Source organism: Gorilla gorilla, chromosome 18, assembly GCF_029281585.2.
Source record: "Gorilla gorilla gorilla isolate KB3781 chromosome 18, NHGRI_mGorGor1-v2.1_pri, whole genome shotgun sequence".
NCBI classification, from domain to species: domain Eukaryota; kingdom Metazoa; phylum Chordata; class Mammalia; order Primates; family Hominidae; genus Gorilla; species Gorilla gorilla.
In genome coordinates this window covers 97527766-97555007 of record NC_073242.2, presented here as the reverse complement: position 1 = coordinate 97555007, position 27242 = coordinate 97527766, and the positions used below count along the sequence as shown (strand labels likewise).

General features: G+C 47.6%; 3 protein-coding genes and 1 pseudogene across 34 annotated transcripts in view; 2 read left to right on the top strand and 2 right to left on the bottom strand.

The window, feature by feature from the left end:
* Positions 1-13269, bottom strand: part of PRMT7 (protein arginine methyltransferase 7) — a 52084-nt gene extending 38815 nt beyond the window's left edge. For 5 of the 28 annotated variants that reach the window (XR_010131359.1, XM_055366241.2, XM_019011818.4 and 2 more), the window contains exons 1-3: positions 13016-13134; positions 6005-6182; positions 639-675 (exon numbers count right to left, since the gene is read on the bottom strand). Coding sequence is in view for 21 of the 28 variants with exons in the window: in XM_055366241.2 (XP_055222216.1) it covers positions 639-675; positions 6005-6099 (132 nt within the window). In the remaining 7 variants the exon portion in view is untranslated. Of the gene's footprint in view, positions 1-638; positions 676-6004; positions 6183-6430; positions 6516-11940; positions 12076-13003 lie in introns of those variants that run through there. The other 23 variants (XR_010131358.1, XM_055366228.2, XM_055366248.2 and 20 more) reach the window with 11 other exon arrangements.
* Positions 10775-10871, top strand: LOC115931157 (uncharacterized; annotated as a pseudogene).
* SLC7A6OS (solute carrier family 7 member 6 opposite strand) lies at positions 13172-25893 on the top strand. Its single transcript, XM_004057861.5, has 5 exons — positions 13172-13380; positions 13502-13780; positions 19866-20072; positions 21596-21716; positions 22659-25893. The coding sequence occupies exons 1-5, from the start codon at positions 13189-13191 to the stop codon at positions 22787-22789; spliced, it is 930 nt and encodes a 309-aa protein (XP_004057909.1). The 5' UTR covers positions 13172-13188; the 3' UTR covers positions 22790-25893.
* SLC7A6 (solute carrier family 7 member 6) overlaps positions 22274-27242 on the bottom strand; it is a 36831-nt gene continuing 31862 nt past the window's right edge. For 4 of the 5 annotated variants that reach the window (XM_063699671.1, XM_063699672.1, XM_055366260.2 and 1 more), the window contains one exon: positions 22274-26839. In XM_063699671.1, coding sequence (XP_063555741.1) covers positions 26745-26839 — 95 coding nt within the window. In that variant the 3' untranslated portion in view covers positions 22274-26744. The remainder of the gene's footprint in view (positions 26840-27242) is intronic. The other variant, XR_010131363.1, reaches the window with a different exon arrangement.

Sequence of the window (27242 nt, the reverse complement as noted above, 5' to 3'; positions counted from 1 at the left end):
TTATCCCAATACTAGGTATAATCCCAACACTTAGGCAGGTTGAGGCAGGAGAATCGCTTGAACTCGAGACTGAGGCTGCAGTGAGCCGAGATCTCGCCACTGTACTCTAGCCTCAGTGACAGAGCGAGATTCTGTCTCAAAAAAAAAAAAAAAAATGTTGAACTCAGAAGCCCAGAGAATGGTACCTGCTAAGGGAGAGGATCTGATGTTTCAGTCAGACAGTATGAATAAGTTCTGGAGATCTGCTGTACGGCATTGTGAGCTATAGTTAATAATGTACACTTAAAAATTACTAAGCGAGTAGATCTTAAATGTTCTCCCCACACACAAAAAAGTATGAGGTGGTAAATTTGTTAATTAGCTTGATTCATTTTACACCATACACATATATTCAACACATTGTATACCATAAACATAGACCATTTTTATTTGTCAGTTCTATCTTGATAAAGCTGGGAGATTAAACAACAAAAATAGAGCCAGAAGTAGGACCCAGCCTCCCAACTGATTTCCTGACTTCTACACCATACGCCTCTCAGTATCAGTTAACATCATGACCCCCAGGGATTTTTAACCTTCCTGTAATCCAAGACTTCAAAACACCCCACATCAAGATAATAGTTTCCTTTTACACTTACTCTGTCTTTGTCATGTAGCATATCTGCATAGGATGACCTAAAAAACAAAAAAGTCAGTAACCTTTGCATGATACACATCAACACACAAGAGTATTCACATATATAAACACATTGCTAAACAGATAGAACAAACGTGTCATCTATTTTAAACTATTTTTTGGTTGTCTTTTATTTTTATTTATTTTTTTTTTTGAGACAGGGTCTCATCCCATCACCCAGGCTGGAGTACAGTGGTGCGATCTCAGCTCACTGCAACCTCTGCCTCCCAAGTTCAAGTGATTCTCATGCCTCAGCCTCCCAGGTAGCTGGGATTACAGGTGCTCACCACTATGCCTGGCTAATTTTTGTATTTACATTAGAGATGGGGTTTCACCATGTTGGCCAGGCTGTTCTCGAACTCCTGACCTCAACTGATCCGCCCACCTTGGCCTCCTAAAGTGCTGGGATTACAGGTGTGAGCTACTGCGCCTGGCCTATTTCTTTTGTTTATTTTTAGAAACAGGGTCTCGCTATGTCACCCAGGCTGTAGTGCAGTGGCTATGAACAGCCTCAATCATTGGGCACTGCAGCCTTGAACTCCTTAGCTCAAGAGATCCTCTTGCCTCAGCAGAACTACAAGCATCCATCGCTGCACCTGGCTACTTTATTTTAATAGAGTTTCAAGCTGTTATTCTCTAGTGCTGCAGAAAAAAGTCTCAGAGAAAGACGTTCTCAGACCTAAAAATGCTCCAGTAGTTAGCTGCTGGGAACAGGCCCCCAAATCTGTCCAAAAACAGGCCCCAAAACTGGTCATAAACAAATCTCTACAGCACTGTGACATGCTCATTGACGGCTATGATGCCCACACTGAAGGTCGTGGGTTTACCGGAATGAGGGCAAGGAATACCTGGCCCACCCAGGGCGGCTTTCGCTTAAGGTGTTCCTGAACCACAAACAATAGCATGAGTGATCTGTGCCTTAAGGACACGTTCCTGCTGCAAATAACTAGCCAGAGCCCATCCCTTTGTTTCCTGTTTTAATCTATAATCTATAGGAACAATGTTTATCACTGGCTTGCTGTCAATAAATATGTAGGTAAAGTTCTGTTCGTGGCTGTCAGCTCTGAAGGCTGTCAGCCCCCCAATTCCCACTCTGCACTCTATATTTCTGTGTGTGTGTCTTTAATTCCTCTAGCGCCACTGGGTTAGGGTCTCCACGACCGAGCTGGTCTCGGCAGTTAGCCCTGTCACAGTAATTCCACAGCCACTAGCATCTTGATCTTGCTATACGCTACACATTTTCCTCCTCAGGAAAAACTCAGACTCAATCTGCCTAATACTTGACCTAACCTTGCCTACATCTGTGCCTGGGGATAACCACTGATGCAGTATTAGGGAGAGCAGCCGGGGAAAGAGAAGCACTCACATACACCCACTGTATATGTGACAGATACCCCACTGGGCACGTTCACTTAACATCATCAGGGAAAACTAAAGAGTTCACTAATACCATAGTAAAGGGAGGAGAATCACTTCTCCATATTTCCTACTGCAGTAATTCACACACTGAAAACCCTCAGGCGGGGTCGGGATGAGCACCCAGAACTAGGCAGGCCCTCCCACGCTTTCTGGGAATTCAAGGGGACAGCTAAGGAGCTCACATTAAAACAGAGGCCCTCCAGCCTTGGGTCAACACTACAATCACTAGAAAGCTTACTTGAAATGCAGAGTCCCAAAACACACACACACACTCACACACACACTCTCTCTCTCTCTCTCACTCTTATTGAGAAGGCTGGGCTAATGTGCTCCAGGCAATTGTGCCACAGGTGGTCCACATTCCACACTTTGAAGAGCGGTGCACTGAAAGAACGGGGTTCTTTTTTTTTTTTTTTTTTTAATGGCACATCAAGGTTTTATATCTGAAGCCAGCTATGGATGCTTAGCTGAAATGTAGTCCTTTCTACCTCTGCTCACTATTTAAAAGACATCTCACTCACCACCTTCCTGGCCTCTTCACACTTACTGCCCACCACTCCACTGACATCACTCTCGGTAACCATCACCAGCTCACTCCTGCAGCTGATGTCAGTCATCAGGATCTGGGACTTCCCAGTGCCTCTGACCTTGCTAGACACTCCCTCTTTCTTCCTTTCCATGCTGGCTATCTCCCTTGCCCTTCTTTTGCCTCCTCAGCTATTCCGGGATTCCTTCTTCAGCCCTCTACCTTTCACATTCCACAACCCCTTGAGAGACTGCAACTTCTCCCAGTTTCAGTTCCAACAACTACAAATTCTGTCTCCAGACCCAAAATTCTATCTGCCATTGGCATCTCTATGTGGATGTCCAAACCTAAACGCCTAATCTCCATCGTGTTCCCCTCCCCACACCACCCACTCCTCCCTTGCAGGCCCCATCCACTTTGTCATTCTAACCAGAAGTCTTGGTGCTTCTTGAATCTTCTCTCTCCCTCCATCATATCCAGTGAGTTACCAAACTCAAGTTCCCCCGAGCTGTCTCCTCTGGGACTACAATTTCCCCAAATGCTCTCCTCTCCACACTGCTCTCAGTGAGTGTTCCAAAATGCAATCCAATCCTCTTTCTCTCCTGTTTAATATATCACTCAGAAAATAACGTCCAGGCCTGACACAGTGGCTCACACCTGTAATCCCAGCACTTTGGGAGGCAGAGGCGGGTGGATCACCTGAGGTCAGGAGTTCAAGACCAGCCTGGCCAACAGGTGAAACCAAGTCTCTACTAAAAACACAAATATTAGCCAGGTGTGGTGGCAGGTGCCTGTAATCCCAGCTACCTAAGAGGCTGAGGCAAGAGAATCGCTTGAACCTGGGAGGCAGAGATTGCAGTGAGCCGAGACTGCGCCACTGCACTCCAGCCAAGGCAACAGAGTAAGACTCCATCTGAACAACAATAAAACAAGAAAATAATGTCCAAAATGTTTAGAAATATTTTAAGACCTGGGCAAGTGCAGTGGCTCACGCCTGTAATCCCAGCTCTTTGGGAGGCCGAGGCGGGCGGATCACAAGGTCAGGAGATCAAGATCATCCTGGCTAACACGGTGAAACCCCGTCTCTATTACAAATACAAAAAAATTAGCCGGGCGTGGCGGCGGGCACCTGTAGTCCCAGCTACTCAAGAGGCTGAGGCGGGAGAATGGCGTGAACCCAGGAGGCGGAGCTTGCAGTGAGCAGAGATCGTGCCACTGCACTCTAGCCTGGGAAACAGAGCAAGACTCTATCTCAAAAAAAAAAGAAAAAAAAGTAAATATTTTAAGCCCTAATTCTGCACCAGATACTGTATTACATTTAATCATCAAACAATTCTAAGATAATTGTATTATACTGTGAAATAATGTATTACTATATTGAAGTATATATTATTTTATATTAAGGCTCAGAGAAGTAACTTGGCCAAGAGAGTAAAGAAGTGGCAGAGCTTGGACTTAAACTCATGTTCCTCTTCCTGCATTTTGCTACCACCCTTTACAAAATGACCCCGCCTATGCTTTCGGCAGCCTCTCTTACCATAGTACTTTTGTAACACACTCCAGCTGCACTAAACTGCTAGCTGCTCCCCAAAATAGCCCATCTGTGTGTGTGTGTTTTTTTTCTTTTTTTTTTTTTTTTTGAGACAGAGTTTAGCTCTTGTTGCCCAGGCTGGAATGCAATGGCGCGATCTCGGCTCACAGCAACCTCCGCCTCCCAGGTTCAAGTGATCCTCCTGCCTCAGCCTCCCAAGCAGCTGGGATTACAGGCATGCGCCACCACACCTGGCTAATTTTGTATTTTTAGTAGAGACACGGTTTCTCCATGTTGGTCAGGCTGGTCTCGAACTCCTGACCTCAGGTGATCCGCCCGCCTTGGTCTCCCAAAGTGCTGGGATTACAGGCATGAGCCACTGTGCCCAGCCTGTTTTTGGTCTTTTTTTGTTTGTTTGTGAGACAGTGTTTTACTATGTTGAACTCGTGGGCACAAGCAATCCTCCTGCCTTGGCCTCCCAAGTAGCTGGGACTACAGGTGTAGGCCACTGCACCCAGCCACAAACTGGCTCATCTGAAAGCTTACCTGTAATCCCTGCTGCTCAGACTTCACCTTCTCTTCCTTTAGAACTGAGAAATTATTCAAACATTACCTCCCACCCCAAGTCCAGCTGGTTCTTGCTGCTTCCATGACCTCTTGTGCCTTTATCTCACTGTGCTGTAATTTTTTTTTTTTTTTTTTGAGACAGAGTCTCACTCTGTTACCCAGGCTGCAGTGCAGTGGCACAACCTTGGCTCATTGCAACCTCCACCTCCCGAGTTCAAGTGATTTTCCTGCCTCAGCCTCCCGAGTACCTGGGATTACAGGCGTCCGCCACCACTCCCAGCTAATTTTTTTTTGTAGAGACGGGGTTTCACCGTGTTGGCCAGGTTGGTCTCGAACTCCTGACCCTCAAGTGATCAGCCGCCACCGCCCCCTCCACCACCCGCCCGCCAAAGTGCTGGGATTACGGGCATGAGCCACCGTGCCTGGCTTTTGTGCTGTAATTTTGTATGTGCCTGTCTCTTCCACAAAACTGCATGGTCCTTGAAGATGAGAACAGGATCTTCTTCATCTGGTATCCACAGCCTTAGCACAATGCTGGCACACTGAATGCACTTAATGATTGCTACATAACAACTCACATACTTTTTTTTTGAGACAGAGTTTCGCTCTTGTTGCCCAGGCTGGAGTGCAATGGCTCGATCTCGGCTCAACACAACCTCTGCCTCCCAGGCTCAAGTGATTCTCCTGCCTCAGCCTCTCAAGTAAGCTGGGATTACAGGCATGAGCCACCATGCCCAGCTAATTTTGTATTTTTAGTAGAAACGGGGTTTCTCCATGTTGGTCAGGCTGGTCTCGAACTCCTGACCTCAGGTGATCTGGCCACCTCGGCCTCCCAAAGTGCTAGGATTAGAGGCGTGAGCCACTGTGCCTGGCCAACAACTCACATACTTTTAAATATTTCTTCTAAGGGAAAAAAAAAAACCATTTTTATTTTTTTTCATTCAAAAGAATTTAACCATATGATGAACATGTCACCATTTCAGTAAGGCAAGTAAATGATTCAACTTCATCAACACTACTGAGGCTTGGGTTTTCTTTGCTCCGTTAAACAGATACTGAGGCTCTGCTAAGGCTGCTACATAATGTCTGACTCTCCAAACAGCCATGATTCTGCCTAACTGCTACATATACCTACCTGGCTGAGCAGACCTGCTCAGGACCAACACCAGCCCTCATCATAAGCACTGGGTGACAGCCTAGCCCACGCTCAGACTGGAGCCCAAGGCATCTGCTTTGAGATCAAGTGCCCCACCCAGCTGCAGCCTGCTGTAAACCAACCCAGTACCTTGCAATCTCCTGGTGGTAATCATAGTGTTCATCCTCCTCCAGCCACTCCACAGACCCCGTGGTTGGATTGGCCCGACTGCAGAAGATCTTCATGGTGCCCACTAGCTCCCCAGTTTTAGCACAGAAAAGCAGCCTTGCCAGTTGAGTTCTTGTGGACAAGTCTGACTGTCAGAAATCTATTAACATCAGAAGGAAACAGGAGGTATATAAACAAACAAACAGAAAAAAAAATCTATTAACAGCACAATGCCCCAAAATGTGGAGGGGGGAAGGGGAGACAAAAGTGGGGAAAAAAATCAAGAAACTGACAAAAATGTCAAAGCCACTGATAGTATTTGTTAATCAATATTGTAAATGTTTCCAGCAGGAGTTACTTGGTTTTATATTCAGCATATAACATTAAAAAACTACAACAGATTCATACAGATGTCTGGAAACTTCAGCAGGCTTCGGTGCTTCCAAAAGGTTCAAATGAGCCTCACAGGTTCATCTAGGTGCAGCCCTCAAGGCTAGGAGAAGAAGAGATGGGGTGCTGTTAAAGAAGTGCCACCAATACTGCCTTCGTATACTGAACCCTTAGCTTAAGGAAAAATATGAAGATAGAGCAAGTCAAACCAGGAAAACTTTCATCTAAACAATAAATTAGTCACACATAAACCTAAAAATGGATAATCCCAGGAATATAATGATGAGCAAAAACAGCAAATCACACAACACCTGCAATACGATCCCATTTCTATGAAATTTATAGCTATGCAAAATGGAATGATACGTTCTTCAGGGATCACACTAAAAAGCATAGCAAGGAATCAGGATAGTTCACTTCTAAAAGAGAAGGGAAAGAGATGGGATCAAGGAGGGGTACGCAGTGGACTTCAAAAGTATTGTTCTTTTTCTTAAATTGGGTGGTGGGAACATAAATGTTCACGATATTAGCATTCTTTTTATTTATTTATTTTTTTAAAAAGATGGGGTCTCGTTATGTTGCCCAGGCTGGACTCAAACTCCTGGGCTCAAGCATTCTTCCTGCCTCAGCCTCTCCAGTAGTTGGGACTACAAGTGAGTGCCCCACACCCAGCTAATACTAGCATTCCTTATGCTTCATTATTTTTTATAGTGATTACTTCTTATCTATTCAAATTTTAATTTTAAAAGCAATTTTTAAAAACCCTCCATCATCTAGCTCTCCCTCTCCCTCTCCCTTCTCCCTCTCCCCTCTCCCTCTCTTTCCAAGGTCTCCCTCTGATGCCAAGCCGAAGCTGGACGGTACTGCTGCCATCTCAGCTCACTGCAACCTCCCTGCCTGATTCTCCTGCCTCAGCCTGCTGAGTGCCTGCGATTGCAGGTGCGCGCCGCCACGCCTGACTGGTTTTCGTATTTTTTTGGTGGAGACGGGGTTTTGCTGTGTCGGCCGGGCTAGTCTCCAGCTCCTAACCGCGAGTGATCTGCCAGCCTCGGCCTCCCGAGGTGCCGGGATTGCAGACGGAGTCTCGTTAACTCAGTGCTCAATGGCGCCCAGGCTGGAGTGCAGTGGCGTGATCTCGGCTCGCTACAACCACCTCCCAGCCGCCTGCCTTGGCCTCCCAAAGAGCCGAGATTGCAGCCTCTGCCCGGCCGCCCCCCCGTCTGGGAAGCGAGGAGCGTCTCCACCTGGCCGCCCATCGTCTGGGATGTGAGGAGCCCCTCTGCCTGGCTGCCCAGTCTGGAAAGTGAGGAGCGTCTCTGCCCGGCCGCCATCCCATCTAGGAAGTGAGGAGCGCCTCTTCCCGGCCGCCATCACATCTGGGAAGTGAGGAGCGTCTCTGCCCGGCCGCCCATTGTCTGAGATGTGGGGAGCACCTCTGCCCTGCCGCCCCGTCCGGGATGTGAGGAGCGTCTCTGCCCGGCCGCCCCGTCTGAGAAGTGAGGAGACCCTCTGCCTGGCAACCGCCCCGTCTGAGAAGTGAGGAGCCCCTCCGCCCAGCAGCCACCCCGTCTGGGAAGTGAGGAGCGTCTCTGCCCAGCAGCCACCTCGTCCAGGAGGGAGGTGGGGGGGTCAGCCCCCCGCCCGGCCAGCTGCCCCGTCCGGGAGGGAGGTGGGGGGATCAGCCCTCCGCCCGGCCAGCCGCCCTGTCCGGGAGGTGAGGGGCGCCTCTGCCCGGCCGCCCCTACTGGGAAGTGAGGAGCCCCTCTGCCCGCCCAGCCGCTCCGTCCGGGAGGGAGGTGGGGGGGTCAGCCCCCCGCCCGGCCAGCCGCCCCTTCCGGGAGGGAGGTGGGGGGTCAGCCCCCCGCCCGGGAGGGAGGTGGGGGAGTCAGCCCCCCGCCCGGCCAGCCGCCCCGTCCGGGAGGGAGGTGGGGGGGTTACCCCGCCGCCTGGCCAGCCGCCCCGGTCCGGGAGGTGAGGGGCGCCTCTGCCCGGCCGCCCCTACTGGGAAGTGAGGAGCCCCTCTGCCCGGCCAGCCGCTCCGTTCGGGAGGGAGGTGGGGGGGGTCAGCCCCTCGCCCGGCCAGCCGCCCCGTCCGGGAGGGAGGTGGGGGGGTCAGCCCCCCGCCCGGCCAGCCGCCCCGTCCGGGAGGGAGGTGGGGGGGTCAGCCCCCCGCCCGGCCAGCCGCCCCGTCCGGGAGGTGAGGGGCGCCTCTGCCCGGCCGCCCCTACTGGGAAGTGAGGAGCCCCTCTGCCCGGCCACCACCCCGTCTGGGAGATGTACCCAACAGCTCATTGAGAACGGGCCATGAAGACAATGGCAGTTTTGTGGAATAGAAAGGGGAGAAAGGTGGGGAAAAGATTGGGAAATCGGATGGTTGCCGTGTCTGTGTAGAGGGAGGTAGACATGGGAGACTTCATTTTGTTCTGTACTAAGAAAAATTCTTCTGCCTTGGGATCCTGTTGATCTGTGACCTTACCCCCAACCCGGTGCTCTCTGAAACATGTGCTGTATCCACTCAGGGTTGAATGGATTAAGGGCGGTGCAAGATGTACTTTGTTAACCAGATGCTTGAAGGCAGCATGCTCGTTAAGAGTCATCACCACTCCCTAATCTCAAGTACCCAGGGACACAAACACTGCGGAAGGCCGCAAGGTCCTCTGCCTAGGAAAACCAGAGAACTGTGTTCACTTGTTTATCTGCTGACCTTCCCTCCACTATTGTCCTATGACCCTGCCAAATCCCCCTCTGCAAGAAACACCCAAGAATGATCAATAAAAAATAAAAATAAAAAAAAACCCTCCATCATCTAAAAAAATTTTGCTTCAAACAAGTAAAATGTCACCAGATTCACGTCTTGTATGGCCTGTCTCCCCAAAGAGATCTATTTCTGGGAGGGAGAGAAACACCACCGCTCAAAGTCTAAAGGCACTCCTCAGCAGGTGTGGGCTCTCCCAATACCCATCCCTCTTACCATGCAGAAAGCAATAGGTGTTCTACACTGCCCTTCCTTTCTTGTTAAACATTGGTGCATCTTCAGGAAAACTTAGGAAGAATGCCTACTCCACATATCCCTAAACATTCCTATGGCATTTTATTGGCCAGAGTTTTTTTTCTTTTGAAGTTATCTAGAGCAAGTAAACATGGAATTCTTACACAAATAGATGAGAAACAGGCCGGGCACGGTGGCTCACACCTGTAATCCCAGCACTTTGGGAGGCCAAGGCAGGCGGATCACCTGAGGTCAGGAGTTCAAGACCAGCCTTGCCAACATGGCGAAACCCCCGTCTCTACTAAAAATACAAAAATTAGCCAGGCATGGTGGCGCACGTCTGTATTCCCAGCTACTCGGGAGGCTGAGGCAGGAGAATCACTTGAATCCAGGAGGCGGAGGTTGCAGTGAGCTGAGACCGCACCACTGCACTCCAGCCTGGGCAACAGAGAAAGACTCCGTCGCCAAAACAAACAAACAAAAAGCAAATAGATTAGAAACAATCTTCCCTGAACAAACTCAGGCCGGCAGTCAGGTTCAAAGTAGACAACTTGTCCAGGTAAAACTCTACTTCTAAAATCTCAGCATACCTATCCCCTAGTCTAATGATTTTCAAACTTTCTGATAACCCCAGTAAGAAATATTCTTTACAATGAGACTCAATACACATACCTGCATGTACGCATACAACTAAATGTTCCACAAAACAATACTGACTTCCTACGAACAAGGCCCTCTGATATGCTCTATTTCATTTTTATTGTTTTTAAGAGATGGGATCTCCCTGCTGTCCAGGTTGGATCACAGTGGCTATTCACAGGCATGATCATTACACTCTACAGCCTTAAACTCCTGGACTCAAGCGATCCTCCTACGTCAGCCTCCCGAGTAGCTAGACTACCGGCATGCACCACGGCACCCAGCTGCACTTTTACTTGCTGGTCAGGACCCATCAATGGGTTGCAACCAGCAGTTTAACAACATTGCTATAATCCACTTTATCTCATGTACTAACATTTATTTTACAGATAGAATATCTAGAACTGTCAGAATCTGTAATGTGCATTAGAAAACTGTGTCCAACAAATGCTGGAGTAGAGAAAGAAATGGCCATATCTGACTGAATGTTCAGGGAAGGCTTAAAAGGTGGATTCAGCTGAGGCAGGAGGAGAAGGAGGGGGTTGTGGAGGGAGAAGGCATTTCATCCAATTAGAAAGGCTTAGACAATCATGCACATTAAATCAATCAGTTTAGTGAAGTAAAACTGGACCAGGTGTCAAACATATCAATAGGATCCATATGGTAGAGTCCTGAAATACTAATCCTGTAGTCCATGTGGAATCAATTCTGAAGTCACTTCAAGGTTAAGAGTCATCGTTTTGTAGTTCATAAGCATGATGACTGGGTGTTCATGTGCCTGTGTCAGACGTGCTCAAACCTTTACTACATTGGCACGTTACCCATTTGAACTGGAGGAAAAAAAAAAACTTATAGTGAAGAACTTTAATCCATAGGATTCCTTTCTTGTCTGTGATGTTGCTGAGTCTAAAACCAGGACCACAGTGTCTTTTCAAAACCTGGAACAGCCCAGGCGCGGTGACTCACGCCTATAATCCCAGCACTTTGGGAGACCAAAGCAGGTGGATCACCTGAGGTCAGGAGTTCGAGACCAGCCTGGCCAACATGGCGAAACCCCGTCTCCACTAAAAATACAAAAAATTAGCCAGCATGGTGGCAGGTGCCTGTAATCCCTGCTACTTGGGAGGCTGAGGCAGGAGAATTGCTTGAACCTGGGAGGCAGAGGTTGCAGTGAGCCAAGATCGCGCCACTGCACTCCAGCCTGGGCAACACAGCAAGACTGTATCTCAAACAAACAAACAAACCTGGAACTATGTCTTGTGTTAACAATTTTATGAAGGCATGAACCTCTTCTGGTGAGCACTACACACCTTCTCTGGCTAAATGCCCTCATCCATTATTATTTGTTCTCTCCCAGAAGTAGTCTACACTACAGATTCAGGAGATATTCTCTGAACCCCTCCTCATTCTCCAAGAGTTGTAAACTCGCATGGCCATTTACAAGGAGGAAATAGAAACCACCATGCCAAGCCCTAATTGTATTACCCGTCAGACTGCAGAGCAGATGGTCCACTACATTCATTCAAAATGTATTTGGTAGGCGGTGGTGGCTCACACCTGTGATCCCAGCACTTTGAGGGGCCGAGACGCAAGGATATCGAGTCTGGGAGTTCCAGACCAGCCCGCGCAACATAGTGAGACCCCGTTCTCTACAAAAAATTTTAAAAAAAATTAGCCGGGCGCGGTGGCCTGTGCCTGTAGTCCCAGTTACTCCCAGCTACTCGGGAGGCTGAGGTAGGGGAATCACTTGAGCCCGGGAGGCGGAGGTTGCAGTGAGCCGAGATGGCGCCACTGAACTCCAGCCTGGGTGACAGAGTGAGACCCTGTCTTAATATATATATATATATATATATATATATATATATAAATTAAATATACACATATTAAAATTAAAAATTACCCGAGTGTAGTGGCGCGTGCCTGTAGTCCCAGCTACTCGGTAGGCCGAGGTGAGGATCGCTTGAGCCCAGGAGGTCAAGGCTGCAGTGCGCCTTGATCACACCACTGCACTCAGCCTAGGCAGCAGAGTGAGACTCTGTCTCGAAAAAATAAAATAACAAAATTTATTAAATACCTTCTATGTGCCAGGCACTATATTAGGGACTGGAGCCACCACCACAAGCTAGAGAAGACCCTTGCCCTCCAAGAGCTTAGACTCTAATGAGAGAGTAATACAAATTACAGACTACATGAATGCAAGAAATACACAGAGCGTTGTAGAAAGAGAAAACCAAGGTTACAGAAGGACTCTGAGGAAACTAGCATTTGAGATCTACAAGACAGACCGGGATAAAAGTTGGGGAAGAGTCTTTACAGGTCAGGAATCCTTACCCCAACTTTCCCAAGAAAAGGCCCTAAGGTAGAAAGAACTAGGTTGCATAAGCAAAACGTGCCAAAAGCCTGAGCGACCGAAACACTTTTGCAGAAGCCCCCCGCTCCTCATCTCCTATCACATCTTCTGCTCAATCAAGCTGGGCCTTGTCGACTTCGGAAAGGCGTTTGAATTTTGTTCTAAAAGCACTGGGAGCCACTCGAGTTTTAAGCAGAAGCATATCTACACTAGGCGTACGCTTTTACAGGACCACTCTGGCTGGCGTGTAGTGAATACACGACTCTCCAATTACTCAGAACAGTGAGTGGCAAAGACAACAGGTCTGGCAATCAGAGAACTCGTGGCCCAGTTAGGGGTGCGATGGTTGGAGCTACTGCGGTCTCTGTGGCTGAGGGGAGGCGCCAGGCACGAGTACTGCGACAGAGCCCCGCGAGTGGCAGGCACCCGGCTGCACTGCAGAGCCGGGGCCAGCCTAGAACCCCGCTCTCCTGCAGGCCAGGGTGTCCTGAGCTGCCCCACGCGGAGGAGTCCAAGTAGGCCCACGCTAGGCTCCTCTGCCGAAACCCTGGTGCCAAGGACACCATGCTGGCTGCACACCGAACCCCAAAGCGACCCCACCTTCCCAGCATACCCAGCGCCTCACCCGCCGCGGGAAACCCTCCGCTCGCCTCCGCTGCTACCACTTTTACCGCGGCCAGCACGCGGGGCGGGACCTCGCAGCGCCGAGGAGCGTGCTGGGGGGCGGGTCCTAAAGCAGAACTGGAAAGCTATCCCATCACACCCCGCGAGCTCCCACAGTGCTCAGCGGCAGCCACTATGGAGGCCGCCAGGACCGCTGTGCTCCGGGTGAAGCGGAAGCGCAGTGCGGAGCCGGCCGAGGCTCTTGTGCTCGCTTGTAAACGCCTCCGGAGCGACGCGGTCGAGTCAGCGGCACAGAAGACGTCGGAGGGTTTGGAGAGAGCGGCGGAGAATAATGTCTTCCACTTGGTGGCCACTGTGTGCTCCCAGGTATTGGGCGTGGTGCAGCTGGTGTGGAGGGCATCTTCGGGTGCAGCCGGTACGAAACCCGATCCCTGACCCGCTCGCGAACTCCTGCTTACGCTGGCCTCCGTCCCCTGTTGCCCCCTAGGAGGAACCAGTCCAGCCTCTCCTGCGGGAAGTTCTGCGCCCGTCACGGGACAGCCAGCAGCGTGTCCGCCGCAATCTCCGCGCCTCGGCTCGGGAGGTCCGGCAGGAGGGCCGCTACCGGGTGCTTTCCAGCCGCCGATCCTTGGGGACCACGTCGAGCGGCCAGGAGTCCGAGTACACGCCGGGGAACCCAGAAGCCGCCGGGAACTCGGGCTTTCAGTTGTTAGACCTTGTCCACGAGGAGGGAGAACCTGAAGCCGCCTCTGCAGGCTCCTGCAAAGTGAGTATGCCCCTGAAGGTGGTCGCTGGGCTTCTCAGGATGGTGATGGGAGAAGACTGGGCCCAGTCGCAGCACAGTTTCATCTTAAGGGGATGGATGATCCATCCGGCGTGACGGCCTCATTTTACAGATTTGGTTATTCATCCAGCATGTGTTTACTACGTGCCTACGATATGCCAGGTGTTTTTTTAGATTCTGTGGATACAGCAGTGAGGACCTAACATGCAGGTAGACAGAAACAGTAGACAAGTCTATTCAGTGTCAGATGATGATAAGGGATGTAAGGAGGCGGGGAGACAAAGCAGGAAGAGTGGTGCCACTTCAGTGAGAGTGTCACTGAGGAAATGAAATTTGAGTGAAGACTTGCAGAAGGTGAATGGCAGGGTATTCCACATATCGAGAGGACTTCTAGGCAGAGAACCTGAAAGTAAAGAGGCCCTGAAGCCGTTTCTTTGCTCCTTGCAAGGTGCCTGGAGCCCGGTGAGCTAGAGGAGAGCAGTAAGGAATTTGAGGGGAGGATGCCTGCTAGGTACTTGTAAGGACATTGCCTTTCACCCTGACTGAGATGGGGATCACTGGAGCAAAATAGAGATAGAGCAGGTAGGAAAATTGATCAAAGAGAGGTTAAAGGAATAGTCCTGGATAGCATATCAAGTTTGAGGTAGATTTAGGTCTGGAATGCAAGTTTTCTCACATTTAATCCAGTGCTTTTCTTTATATTACATTTGCTAACTTCATTTGCAATCACTTCCAAAAAAAGTCTACTACATGCAGCAAAACTACAGAAATGGAAAATTCTCCTTGAGGCTGGGCACAGTAGCTGACGCCTAATCCTAGCACGTAGGGAGGCCCAGGCGGGAGGATCACTTGAGCCTGGGGAGGTCAAGGCTACAGTGAGCCATGATTGTGCGGCAGTGGCATTTCAGCCTAGGTGACAGAGTGAGACCCTGTCTCAAAAAAAAATAAAATACTCCCTGTAATCCCAGCGCTTTGGGAGGCTGAGGCAGGAGGGTTGCTTGAGGCCAGCCTGGGCAACAAAGCAAGACCTTGTCACTACAAAAAGGAAAAGGAAATTAGCTGGGCATTGTGGCACGCGCTTGTAGTCCTAGCTACTGGGGAGGCTGGGGCAGGAGGATCACTTAAACTCAGGAATTAGAGATTGCAGTGAGCTGTGATCAAGTCACTGCCCTCTGGTTTGAGCAACAGAGCAAGATACTGTCTCTAAAAAAAAAAACCAGAAAATTCTCAACATAAAGTGTGCCCTCTCTTTTTTTTTTTTTTTTTTTGAGTCAGAGTCTCACTCTGTTGCCCAGGCTAGAGTGCATTGGCGTGATGCTGGCTCACTGCAACCTCCAACTCCCGGGTTCAAGCAATTCTCCTACCTCAGCCTCCCAAATAGCTGGGATTACAAGCGTGAGCCACCACACCCAGCTAATTTTTGTATTTTTAGTAGAGATGGGGTTTCGCTATGTTGGCCAGTCTGGTTTTGAACTCCTGGCCTCAAGTGATCCGCCCGCCTCAACCTCCCAAAGTGCTGGGATTACAGGCATGAGCCGCTGCGCCTAGCCAATATGCCCTCTCTTGATAAACATTTTTATAGAACTCATTTTAATTATTTTTGAAACTTAAAACAATTATAATTCAAAATGAATCCACAAGCAACAAGCAAATGGTACTAGTGTAATTGTTTATTTTTGTTTTTGTTTTGTTTGAGATGGAGTCTCGCCCTTGTCGCCCAGGCTGTAGTGCAGTGGCGCGATCTCGGCTCACTGCAGCCTCTGCCTCCTGGATTCAAGCAGTTCTCATGCCTCAGCCTCGCGAGTAGCTGGGATTACAGGCATGAGCCACCACACCCGGCTAATTTTGTATTTTTAGTAGAGACGGGGTTTCGCCACGTTGGCCTGGCTGGTCTTGAACTCCTGACCTCAGGTGATCCACCCGCATCGGCCTCCCAAAGTGCTGGGATTACAGGCGTGAGCCACCACGCCCAGCTGGTGCTAGTGTAAGTGGATAGCAATTTGTGTATGATGTCCATAGCCACATCTTTCACCAAAACATTCCAGACTAATGCATGACTTATAAAATGTGTAAAGTAAACCAATGCTCAGTGGAATTGAATCAAGTAAATAGTTCACTAGGCCGGGCACAGTAGCTCATGCCTGTAATCCCAGCACTTTGGGAGGCCGAGGCGGGTGGATCGCTTGAGGTCAGGAGTTCAAGACCAGCCTGGCCAATATGGCGAAACCCCATTTCTACTAAAAATACAAAAATTAGCCGGGCATGGTGGCGGGCGCCTGTAATCCCATCTACTCGGGAGGTTGAGGCAGGAGAATCGCCTGAACGCGGGAGGCAGAGGTTGCAGTGAGCCAAGATTGCACCACTGCACTCCAGCCTGGGCGAGAAGAGCAAAACTCCATCTCAAAAAACAAGAGTAAATAGCTAATTTAATTTTATAAAGAAAACTAGGAGATAAACTGATGACCGATATGAACAGAGATTTTTCCAGTAAAGCAATACCGACTCTAAACATACCAAAAATGTTTGCACAGAGTAATTATAGGGGAAAAGTGAATTTAAGCTTAAAGCATGCTTGAGGTTTTATGCATACTAGACTAGCAGGAAAAAAGTAGTTGATAGCAATGCTGGCAAGGCAATGATTAAAAGCTTACACAATTGTAGGAATAAAATTGATGCAAGCCTTTTGGAAAACAGGATGGCATGGGAGCCATGTTTTACATATGTAAATTTATTGTTTGGATCTAAAGCCATGCATAATCTAGGAAAATTTTAAAATTAAAAATTTCTAAGGAAATTTAAAAATGACAGCATTTCTATGTTATGTTACAATGAATTTCTCCTTAAATTGACACAATTTACATTTTAAGCAAATAAATTCCTATTAGATAAATTTAATAGGAAATTTAAAAATTAAAGGACTTCAGTTCCTTTTAACTAGTAGTCTCACCTCCAAGATTTATCCTAGGGAGATAATTCAGCAGAAGCAAACAGCTAAGCTAAGTTATGATATTAACAAATGCGACTGTTGATTGACTAAGTAATTATGTCAAATAGCGTGCTAGGTATTTAATTTAACTCATTTAATCCTCACAAAAACCTTATGAGTGAGATACTTTTCAAATGCAAGAAATGGCACATTCATTGCAACACTATACATGGAGGTTAAAAATTGTATCCAAGAGGTTAACACATACAACTGTCTGTACCCTTAGAACTGATAACCATGAAAACTGATTGTGGGCGAAAATATATATGTTTAACAGTACAAAATGCTGTGTGTAGTGAAACTGAAAATATGGGCTGGGCTCAGTGGTTCACACCTGTAATCCCAATACTTTGGGAGGCCAAGAAAGGAGCACTTGAGCCCGGGAGTTCAAGACTGCAGTGAGCCATGATCATACTGCTGCCCTCCAGCCTGGGCGACAGAGCAAGACCCTGATTCTGAGTGAATGAATGAATGAATGAATGAATACACATGGACATAGACTTCAAAATAATTTTCAGCAAGGGTACGGTGGGTTACTCCTATAATCCTAGCACTTTGGGAGGCTAAGGCAGGAGGATTGCTTGAGGCCTGAAGTTCAAGACCATCCTGGACAACATAGCAAGACTCCATCTCTACAGAAATAATAATAATAATTTTTCTTCTAGCTAGGAGGAGTGGTGCACACCTTTAGTCCCAGCTACTCAGGAGGTTGAAACAGAAAGATCACATAAGGCTAGGAGTTCAAGGCCAGTTTGGGCAACATAATGAAAACCGCCTCTTTAAGCAATAATAGTCCGGGCGCGGTGGCTCATGCCTGTGATGCCAGCACTTTGGGAGGCCAAGGTGGGCGGATCATGAGGTCAGGAGTTCGAGACCAGCCTGACCAAGATAGTGAAACCCGGTCTCTACTAAAAATACAAAAATTGGCCAGGCATGGTGGTGTGTACCTGTAATCCCAGCTACTCAGGAGGCTGAGGCAGGAGAATCGCTTGAACCCGGGAGGCAGAGGTTGCAGTGAGCTGAGATCACGCCATTGCACTCAAGCCTGGGTGACAAGAGCGAAACTCCATCTCAAAAAAGAAAAAGAAAATAATTTATGCTCATTATAGGAAATTTGAAAAAATATAGCAAAGGAGGAAAATCTCCCATTTTACCATCAACCCAAAAGTAGGTAGAATAGAACTGGTTTATTTCCTTCTGAGTACAAAATTCTGTATCTGTCATTTTTCTGTATTGCTAGTATTGTACCTTTTTTTGAGACAGCGTCTCACTCTGTTGCCCAGGCTGGAGTGCAGTGGCATGATCACGGCTCGGTGCAGCCTCCACCTCCTGGGCTCATGTGATCCTCCTGCCTCAGCCTCTCAAGTAGCTGGAGCCACAGGCCTGCGCCACCACACCCAGCTAATTTTTGTATTTTTTGTAGAGACGGTTTTGCCATGTTGCCCAGGCTGGTCTCAAACTCCTGGGCTCAAACATTCCTCCCACCTTGGCTTCCCAAAGTGCTGTGATAACAGGCATGAGCCACTGCGCCCAGCAATCTTATATTTTAATGGCTGCATAATTTGACTGAGTGGAGGGACTTGGGGGTTGGAGCCAGAACTTTCGTCGTAGGTAACTTTAAGTTTGCTCAAGATTCTGCAGAAAAACTGGCATCTCTAGCTTCTTTTTGACTTTGGAGCAAGGAAGAATTCCTTAGTCTGTAAATTATAGCGTTGGTCTCCCCTTGTCTGCCTTGGCCATGGGATCTTCCCCATTTTCCTGCGTGGTGTCTGCTTGGAGCTGTGCAGTGTCCTGTGATGAACCTATCAAGAGGAGCCATCTGCAGCATGTCCCTGTGGTTAACAAACTGACCCATGCTACCAGGCCCCTGGATAATACAGCCTGTCAGCACTGGAGCACATCTTACCTGGGCCATTTCTATTCTGGGGCATTGCATTTCAAACTGTTCTTTCCAGTAGAAAGACTATAGGTGAGCCCATTCCCAATTTGTGGTTAAAAGTAGGATGTCAATATATGGCAAGCCAAATGATGGGCAATGGTAGAGGTCACCAGGAAACACCTGTTGGCTTCTACAGGAGGCCACACAAAATAGAGACTCTTTTCAGGTTCAGCCATAGGGGTGCTACGGTGGGCCTACTGATCCCCAAAGAGAGAACATTGTTTAATACCAAAGGATCTCAGAAGACCTATAGAAGCAGGTCTGACTCAGAGCTTGGGGTCAAGACTGGCCAGGTCTTCTGTCTTTCCCCTCTCCTTAGGCCAGTCTTCCCATATTTTTTTTCTTTCATTGTTTTGAGATAAGTCTTAATCTGTCACCCAGGATAGAGTACAGTGGCATGATCACGGCTCACTGCAGCCTCAACCTCCTGAGTACCTGGGACTACAGGTGCACACCACCACACCCAGCTAATTTTTGTATTTCTTTGTAGAGACGGGGGTTTTGCCACGTGGGCCAGGCTGGTCTTGAGCTTCTGGGCTCAAGCAAGCTGTCCACCTTGGCTTCCCGAAGCATTGGGATTATAGGTATGAGAGCCAAGCACAAAAGAGCAGGAGCCTATCTTGTACGTTTCTATCTTAAAATAAGAACTACACATTAATTTTACAGAGATTCTTGATTTTTTAATGTAATAATTAATTAAAAGACTAGGAATTCATGGGGATAAGAATCTTGACCACAACACTATGGAACTGTAGCTGAGCAAGGTGGCTCACACCTGTAATCCCAGCACTTTGGGAGGCTGGGGCGGGCAGATTACTTGAGGTCAGGAGATCAAAACCATCCTGGCTAACACAGTGAAACCCCATCTCTACTAAGAACACAAAAAATTAGCCAGGCATGGTGGCACGCACCTATAGTCCCAGCTACTTGGGAGGCTGAGGTAGGAGAAACGCTTGAACCTGGGAGGCGGAGGTTGCAGTCAGCCAAGACCACGCCACTGCACTCCAGCCTGGGCGACAGAGTGAGACTCCGTCTCAAAAAAAACTGTAGGGAGCCTTCCTTCACCCAACTCATAGGTTCCTCCTCTTGGAACATCATGTTTTGGGTCATGCGTGTGTGTGTAATCTGTGGTTTCTTTACAGACATCTGACCCAGATGTGATCCTCTGCAATTCTGTAGAGTTGATCCGTGAGCGATTGACTGTGTCTGAGGATGGACCAGGAGTCAGGCGCCAGGAAGAACAAAAACACGATGACTATGTGTATGACATTTACTACTTGGAGACGGCCACTCCAGGCTGGATTGAGAACATCCTCTCCGTGCAGCCCTACAGCCAAGAATGGGAGCTGGTAAGGGGGCCCATGAGCAGATGGGGCATGAGGCATCCTAAGCTCTTAATCTAATCAGAATGCTTTGCTTCCCTGGGCTCCACTGCTGAACAACATTGTCCTTAGTTCTTTTCCTCCTTAAAAGGAAGAATTTATTCTAAGTGCCTTTTAGGAACCTGACTTTATAGTACAGGGAATTTGGGGAAAGATCATCTTAGATTGATCATTTTTACATTAATGAATATTTTACAAGGTTTGCAACATCACCTTTATTGTTTATAGCTATCCATTCTTAGGGGGGAAATATGTATATGGGGCTTATGATAAGATAAAGATGATAAAATCAGAAATTCTTAACATGAGTGACAACAAAATCTATTTTTTAATTCGTACCTTAGAAGTAGAGAAACCTCGGATGGAGAAAGCTAACGTCCTGACATTATTCTTTTTTTTTTTTTTTCTTTTTTGAGACAAGGTCTCACACTGTCACCCAGGCTGGAGTGCAGTGGTGCTATCTGAGCTCACTGCAGCCTCTATCTCCCAGGCTCAAGCAATCCTCCTATCTCAGCCTCCCAAGCAGCCAGCCAGGAGTACAGGCATGCACCATGATGCCCAATTTTTGTTGATTTTTTTGTAGAGGCAGGGTCTCACTATGTTGTCCAGGCTGGTCTTATGGTCTTGAACTCCTGGGCTCAAGTGATCCTCCCACCTTGGCCTCCCAAAGTGTTGGGATTACAGGTGTGAGCCACCACACCTAGCTGACACCATTATCTTTTTTTTTTGAGATGGAGTCTCGCTCTGTCACCCAGGCTGGAGTGCAATGGTGCAATTTTGGCTCATTGCAACCTCTGCCTCCTGGGTTCAAGCGATTCTCCTGCCTCAGCCTCCCAAGTAGCTGGGACTACAGGTGCATGCCACCATGCCTGGCTAATTTTTGTATTTTTAGTAGAGACAAGGTTTTACCATGTTGCCCAGGCTGGTCTCAAACTTCTGACCTCAAGTGATCCACCCACCTCGGCCTCCCAAAGTGCTGGGATTACAGGCATGAGCCACCACGCCCAGCCTATTCTCAAATTCTAAAATGATTAACAAGAAAACTTAGGGTGGCACCTAATGGTCATGCTCAGACTATAATCAAGAAGCACTGCACCCTGCACCTGCATTAGGACAGATTTGCAGTCAGGTACCCACCTTGGACCACTGCATGGCCCTTCCTCCTGCCTTTCCGCACCTCTTACGCTTGGGTTTTGGTTTTGACCTTTGGAATTTGAAGGAATCGCTCAGAGCCATCACTCCTCTTTTCCCTGTGTTCCCTTCTCATGGAGTCCAGCGTGTCCTATCATTGTGGAGCTGGGCTCTGAGTGGAAGGGGGCTATTATCTCCCTCTCATAGCCTCTTGTGCAATGGAGTCAAACTACTAGTCTGCAGTTTTTTCACGTGGCACTTTTACATGATATCTCTTCAAGCTGGTATGCTAACAACTTCCTCCAGAGCATAACCTTAGAGGTTTTGACTTGGACTCATGTTTGTGTTGAGATGTGTAGGTGAATGACGATCAAGAACCAGAGGACATTTACGACGATGAAGATGACGAGAACAGTGAGAATAACTGGCGCAATGAGTACCCAGAGGAGGAGAGCAGTGATGGAGATGAGGATTCCAGAGGTGGGTGGCAGCCCCAGACCGGGAGGGACTGGTAGGATCTGAGACTGAGGTGCAGGCATAGTTGACAGGTGCATCTTAATTGCCTTTCCTTCTCTGTCATTGAGCGCCAGCAGCCCAGCCGCAACTGAGCCATGCTGTAGGAGACCCAAAGACCAGTGTTTCCCAGGGGCCTCCTGGGGGTGTAATAATCCATCAGGCCTGGATTCAAATCTGTAGTTGTCATTACTTTGCTGTGGCTCTTGGGCAGTTACCTCACCTCACTGAACCTCATTTTCTCTCCAAATGAGATGGTTCTGCATGAATTTTAGTGGTTGAGATTATGTAAAATATGTAGCTCATTGTCTCTTCCCCTGCCCCAGTCAAGAAACCAATGAAGAGAGAGGTTTGCCAGTAGGAATAAGCCCAGAGTTTTCACAAATCAGTTATCTAACTTCTCAAAAAACTGCTGCATGTACAACTGTTTTGAGAAAGATGCAACACAGACATAATACCTGGGGGAAGAAGAAAGATGCTCTGACAACATAATTCCCGTAGTAACTATATTAAAGAAGAGAGAAGAAGGCGCAACAAAAAGAATTTATTGGTGTCTGATAACAGAGAAATGAATCAAACAATTGCATATTCTTTTGGGGAGGTTTGTCAATAACACGTTAAAAGGAGAAAGGTACAAAAATATTTACAATATGACTACAACTCTTACAACAAAAAAAATCCTACACGGAGGGGAGAAGTGACAAAATACTCCAGTGTGAAGGAACTTGGTTTAGATGATAGGAAAGTGATTCCTTCTTTAAAAAAAAAAAATTCTATATTTTTTATTTATTGAGCAAGGATTTTGCATTACAATCGGGAACAAAAACAGACCTTTCTGAGAAGAGAAGGGGCTCCTGCAGTAGCCTAGGAAAATCACATTTAGAATCCATTCCCGGGATGTCATTCTAGGCTCTGCTGACTACAACAGCCTGAGTGAGGAGGAAAGAGGCAGCAGCAGACAGCGGATATGGAGCAAGTACCCTCTGGATGTGCAGAAGGAGTTCGGCTATGACAGCCCCCACGACCTGGATTCAGACTGATGGTCTTGTGATGTCCATGAGGTTCTGCCACATGCCCTTGAGGGCTCTGAGTCCAGAGTTAACTGCCCTGCTGACATCCTGTTAGGTTTCCTAGCTTCACATGTGGAAGGAAAAGCATATCAAGCATATCGGGCGGCACCATCCCACCACAGTGAAAACTTATGTTAGGGGAGTGAGTCTTTTCCACTTACAGTAGGACCCCTTTGCCTCAATCAAAAGTTACCCTACGGTTTGAAAGAAAAAAAAACGTTGAAAAAAGGAAGGTTTCTTTAGCTTTAGCTTCTTGGCCCAGGAATTTTTCCTGGCATTCAGGTTCTGTGCTGAAACCACAAGGGAGGGGGAGGTTCCCATTTCATTAGCAGTAAGCTTCTGCTGTGCCATACCACCAGGCTGCCTGCCTCTAGGAAAACCCTGTTCCTTTTGATAGAATCTAAAAGGGGTACCAGTGGGTCCCTTGTAGCAATAGACTGGATAGTAATGGCCATTAGGGCAGAAAGTAGTCTGAGCAGTGGGAGATTTTAGTTAACAGCTATTTCTGCTTCCAAACTCTGATAACGGTTGTGAAATTACTGACTGACTTCCTTTGGCAGTGGGGCCAAGAAACAATATATATGAATGTGATACATGTGTTTAGTAAAATCTAGCTTTGAACATGGAAGAAAGTAATTCTTTGAAAACCTTTTAAATCTGAATATCTAAAACAGGGAGCGGTAGTGAAATAGAAGGTTCAGCATTGATTATAAATACCAAGGACTTAAGGCAAGGGAGGAAAAACAAAGTACCTTCTGAACTTAGCTTTCCACTGAGTAATGTTTACTCTTCACAGCACCCACCACAAAAACAAACTACTATCAACAGGATCAATTTTATTACAACTTGTATCTCTTCTAAGCAGACTCTGTCCCTATGCCTTTCCAAACCATAGCTGCCTTAACTGACTGCCTTGATGTTTATTCTAGCGTAACATTGTCCAGTAGAACTATCTGCAGTGATGATATGTTGTGTGTCTGCGCTGTGTAGTAGTAGACACGGGTGGCTGCTGAGCACTTGAAATGTGATTAGCGCAACTGAGAAACTGAGCTTTTAATTTTATTTCATTTTAATGTAATTAGCTACACGTGGCTAGTAGCTGTTGCAGCGGACACCACAGGTCTAAGGAAACAACACAGAACATTCAGCTAGGGGTGTACCCTCATAGCCTGTGAGTGTCTCTTACTCACTGTCATGGGGGAAGGTGAGTTACACAGGGAGGTACCTTCTTGCCGCCTCTTTTAGGATTTCCTAAGTATCTCTCCTTCATCCTACCTGCCATCATTCTTTGACTTTATGTCCATTTTCTAAACCTTTGCCTACACTTGCTCTTATCTACATGGAGTCGATCAACCTGCCGAAGTGATTAAATTCTGTGTACACAGGCCGTATATATTGCAGCTAATTAAAACAACAAACATCCTAGGCATGCACAAAGGTATAATTCACCATTATAACAGGCAGCAACTTGTATGTCTAATATTAGACATCTTGCTTTCTGTCTGTAGGCATAGAAACAAAGCATTGAAAGCCATTCTCATACAGCAACCGGGTGAAAAAACAAAACACTGTGCTGTTAGAATGTGCTCCCTGCTATTTATACTCATTAAGTTTCCCCAATATTAAAGGGCTGACAACTTAATAAACTGTACTCACTGCAAAAGGGATAATAAGCACACCAGGAAAAGGATTTAAGGAGACAGACAACAAAGAGCTGGCAGAAATTAATTCCACCATGAAGCTTGAGTGCTGTAGGGATCCTCTGGCTTCGCTCCCAAAGAGAGGATCCTGGGAGAAGTCTGTATCCAGCACAGAGGGGAAAAATGCTGTCACCATCCAAAAATGAAAGGAGGATGACATGGCTCACTAAGCAAGTACTAGGGCACCTGACATGTGAGGTCCTTGCTTTCCCTAGAAGCCACTGGTGGGGGGCAGCAAATTCCTGGGATTAGCTGGTTATCTGGTGGAGAAAGCCAAAGCTGGGGTCAGGGATCTTTAAAAGGCAAGCACATTTTGCTTAAAGGATTAGCTCCAGAGGAGCCCTGGGATGGGTGCCAGCTTAGCTCAGACAGAAGTCATGTTCTTAGCGTTCAGGCAAGTCAGCCTTTGCATAAGACACCCTGTCGTCGGGCAGGAATTTGCCGTTACAAATCCCAAACCCATGACAGTAGGAATGTCACCCCATGCTTCACATACGCATTATGCTCTGAACCCAAGGCAACTGTGACCATGCTTCCTTCAATCTTTATTGAGCAAATATATGGCCAAGGTTATTCCCTTATCTGTGACTGGGTGGAGAAGAATGGTCAGGAAGGGAGACTGCCTCACTGTTGACCAATTCCAAAACCTAAGGATAAGAAGCCCATGGGGTATGTCAAGCTAGCAGGTTCTTCTCGGCCCAGGATGACAGTGTCTGGGGGCATCACAAAACAGTTGTACAATCCAATGCAGCCATCCTGCTCATACAGTAAGATACATTAGGCCAGAGCAGGCCTAACTTGGGTGGAGAGCCCAGCCTGAGCACCAGAATTAGTTGCTTCCACTTGTGCAGCCTGCTGAAGAGCCGGACTCAGGTTGAAGCAGCTTTCCTCCCAGTCTTCACTGATCTCCACAGGGAGAAAACAGAAGTCCCCACAAGTACCAAGCTCTTCCTGAGACTGCAGCCACCACACCTCGGGGAAGGGGAGGCTGGCAGGAGAGGAGTACACTGTCCCGGTGACCCACACCAAGGTGGCTCCAAGTGTAAACAAAGCCTGGTGCCGGGGACAGAAGAGGATGCAGCCTGATGTGAGGTTTTCAGAAAAGTGAAATGACCTAGCACCAGGATGGGCTTGCTTGGGTCTGCACAGCAGTCCCTCACACTGCCCGTACAGAGAGGAACAGGTTATTTGATGACTTGGGCCCATGAGATGTTCTCCAAGCCATTGACAGCTGAGAGAATTCAGGTGATCCACCTGAATATCAGAAGTTTCAGCCCTCTTAGAGTTCGTAACAGAAACCCAGAGATTTACTGTCAGCTAGAACAAAGATGTAAGGTCTCAAGTAAAATAAAGGATTGTCCTTCAAAACAGCAATATTAACAGACTTCTGACTCAGGAATTTGTTCATCTGTCCTTGCTGGACCTGAGCCAAGTGCTTGTAACGTGATCTATGATCTATCTGTATGCTAAAGTGTAACAGGTACGTGAGTAAAAATATCTTTCTTTAAGGTTCATTGTTGCAGGCAAGACTCAATAGAAATTGTGCTAAACAGCATAAAATCTGTGGTCAGAGTCTGACCCAATACCACAGACATTTCTGAGCCCAAAGGGACTCAGTTTTGGGTACTTTGATTTTTAAATACAATCAGCCTATTGCATCCTGTAGATGAAGAGACACACATGCTTCGTTAGAACTGGTGTTCCGGACTAAATATCAATAAATAAGGGAATATAATTCTCTCCCCAGGGAAGAATTTTGAGCCAGAGGAAGAAATGGTAGCATTTCAGGCCTTTAAAGTCAGGTGTTGTACCTGGTCAGAGAAAAACTTCCCATAAAGCAGCCCCTCTATAGGGACTCCTAGTTCAAATACCAAATTCAGAAGCCACCAGCCCTGTCAACCTAGCATTCCCTCTTCCCCACTGCACTTTACCAAGTAGATATCTGTAAGAGCTGCATCTACCTATCAGGAGTAAAACTAAATGACCATTCCCCCGGTTCCCCAATCTTCCCCCCACCCTCTGAAGCCCCCACACCTTGAGGTTGGCCCAGATCCTGAGTCTCCTCCTATAGCTTACCAATAAGAGTGAGCACTGGCCCTGAGCCCCACTATATGATGTGGGTCAAAAGGCTCCTTTAATTCAGGAGAGTTGGGCCCACAGAGTCTTGTTATCAGGATTTTGCTGGTTGGCCTGCCTTCCAGGCCTCAGAAAGCCACCTCTGACCTCTAGTCAGTTTTCCTCTCATCCTTTTTTTCTTCGGCTACATCAAGCTCAGTCAGGACACAAAAGCAAAGCTGCTGGGTGCCTCTGGTGATAGCAGCTAAATGAAAATAGAGCAAGCACAGGGTTTAGTAAACATCTAGCTACAGCCCTAACCTGAACAAGGCTGACTAGTAACATCTATGGCTCCCTCCCCACCTGCCCCTTAAGTACCCTATATCAGGCTTTGCCCCTGTCTCCCAACAAGCCTCATCATCCTCTGTCCCATGCCCAACCAGAGTCTGATGCACAACTCATCTTCCCAGGTGATTTGTGTTGTCAGGAGGTAATGTTTTAGCCCCAAAATAGGACACTAAAATTAGAACTAAAGTGATCATGTCAAAATCAAAAGGGAAGTTGTGGACAGCTGGGTCTCATGGCCTCCAGCAAATTCTGAGTATGGGGAAGCTGTTAGCCACCCCCGACCTCTGCATGCGCATGCACACATAGCCGCCAGTGAGTAA

What these genes read in the sequence shown, in the direction of transcription:
- SLC7A6OS (XM_004057861.5), top strand. Translation starts at nt 13,189, where the DNA reads ATGGAGGCCGCCAGGACCGCTGTGCTCCGGGTGAAGCGGAAGCGCAGT. An exon ending in TGGCCACTGTGTGCTCCCAG is followed by an intron (nt 13,381 to 13,501) that starts GTATTGGGCGTG and finishes GTTGCCCCCTAG; the next exon opens with GAGGAACCAGTCCAGCCTCT. An exon ending in CCTCTGCAGGCTCCTGCAAA is followed by an intron (nt 13,781 to 19,865) that starts GTGAGTATGCCC and finishes GTTTCTTTACAG; the next exon opens with ACATCTGACCCAGATGTGAT.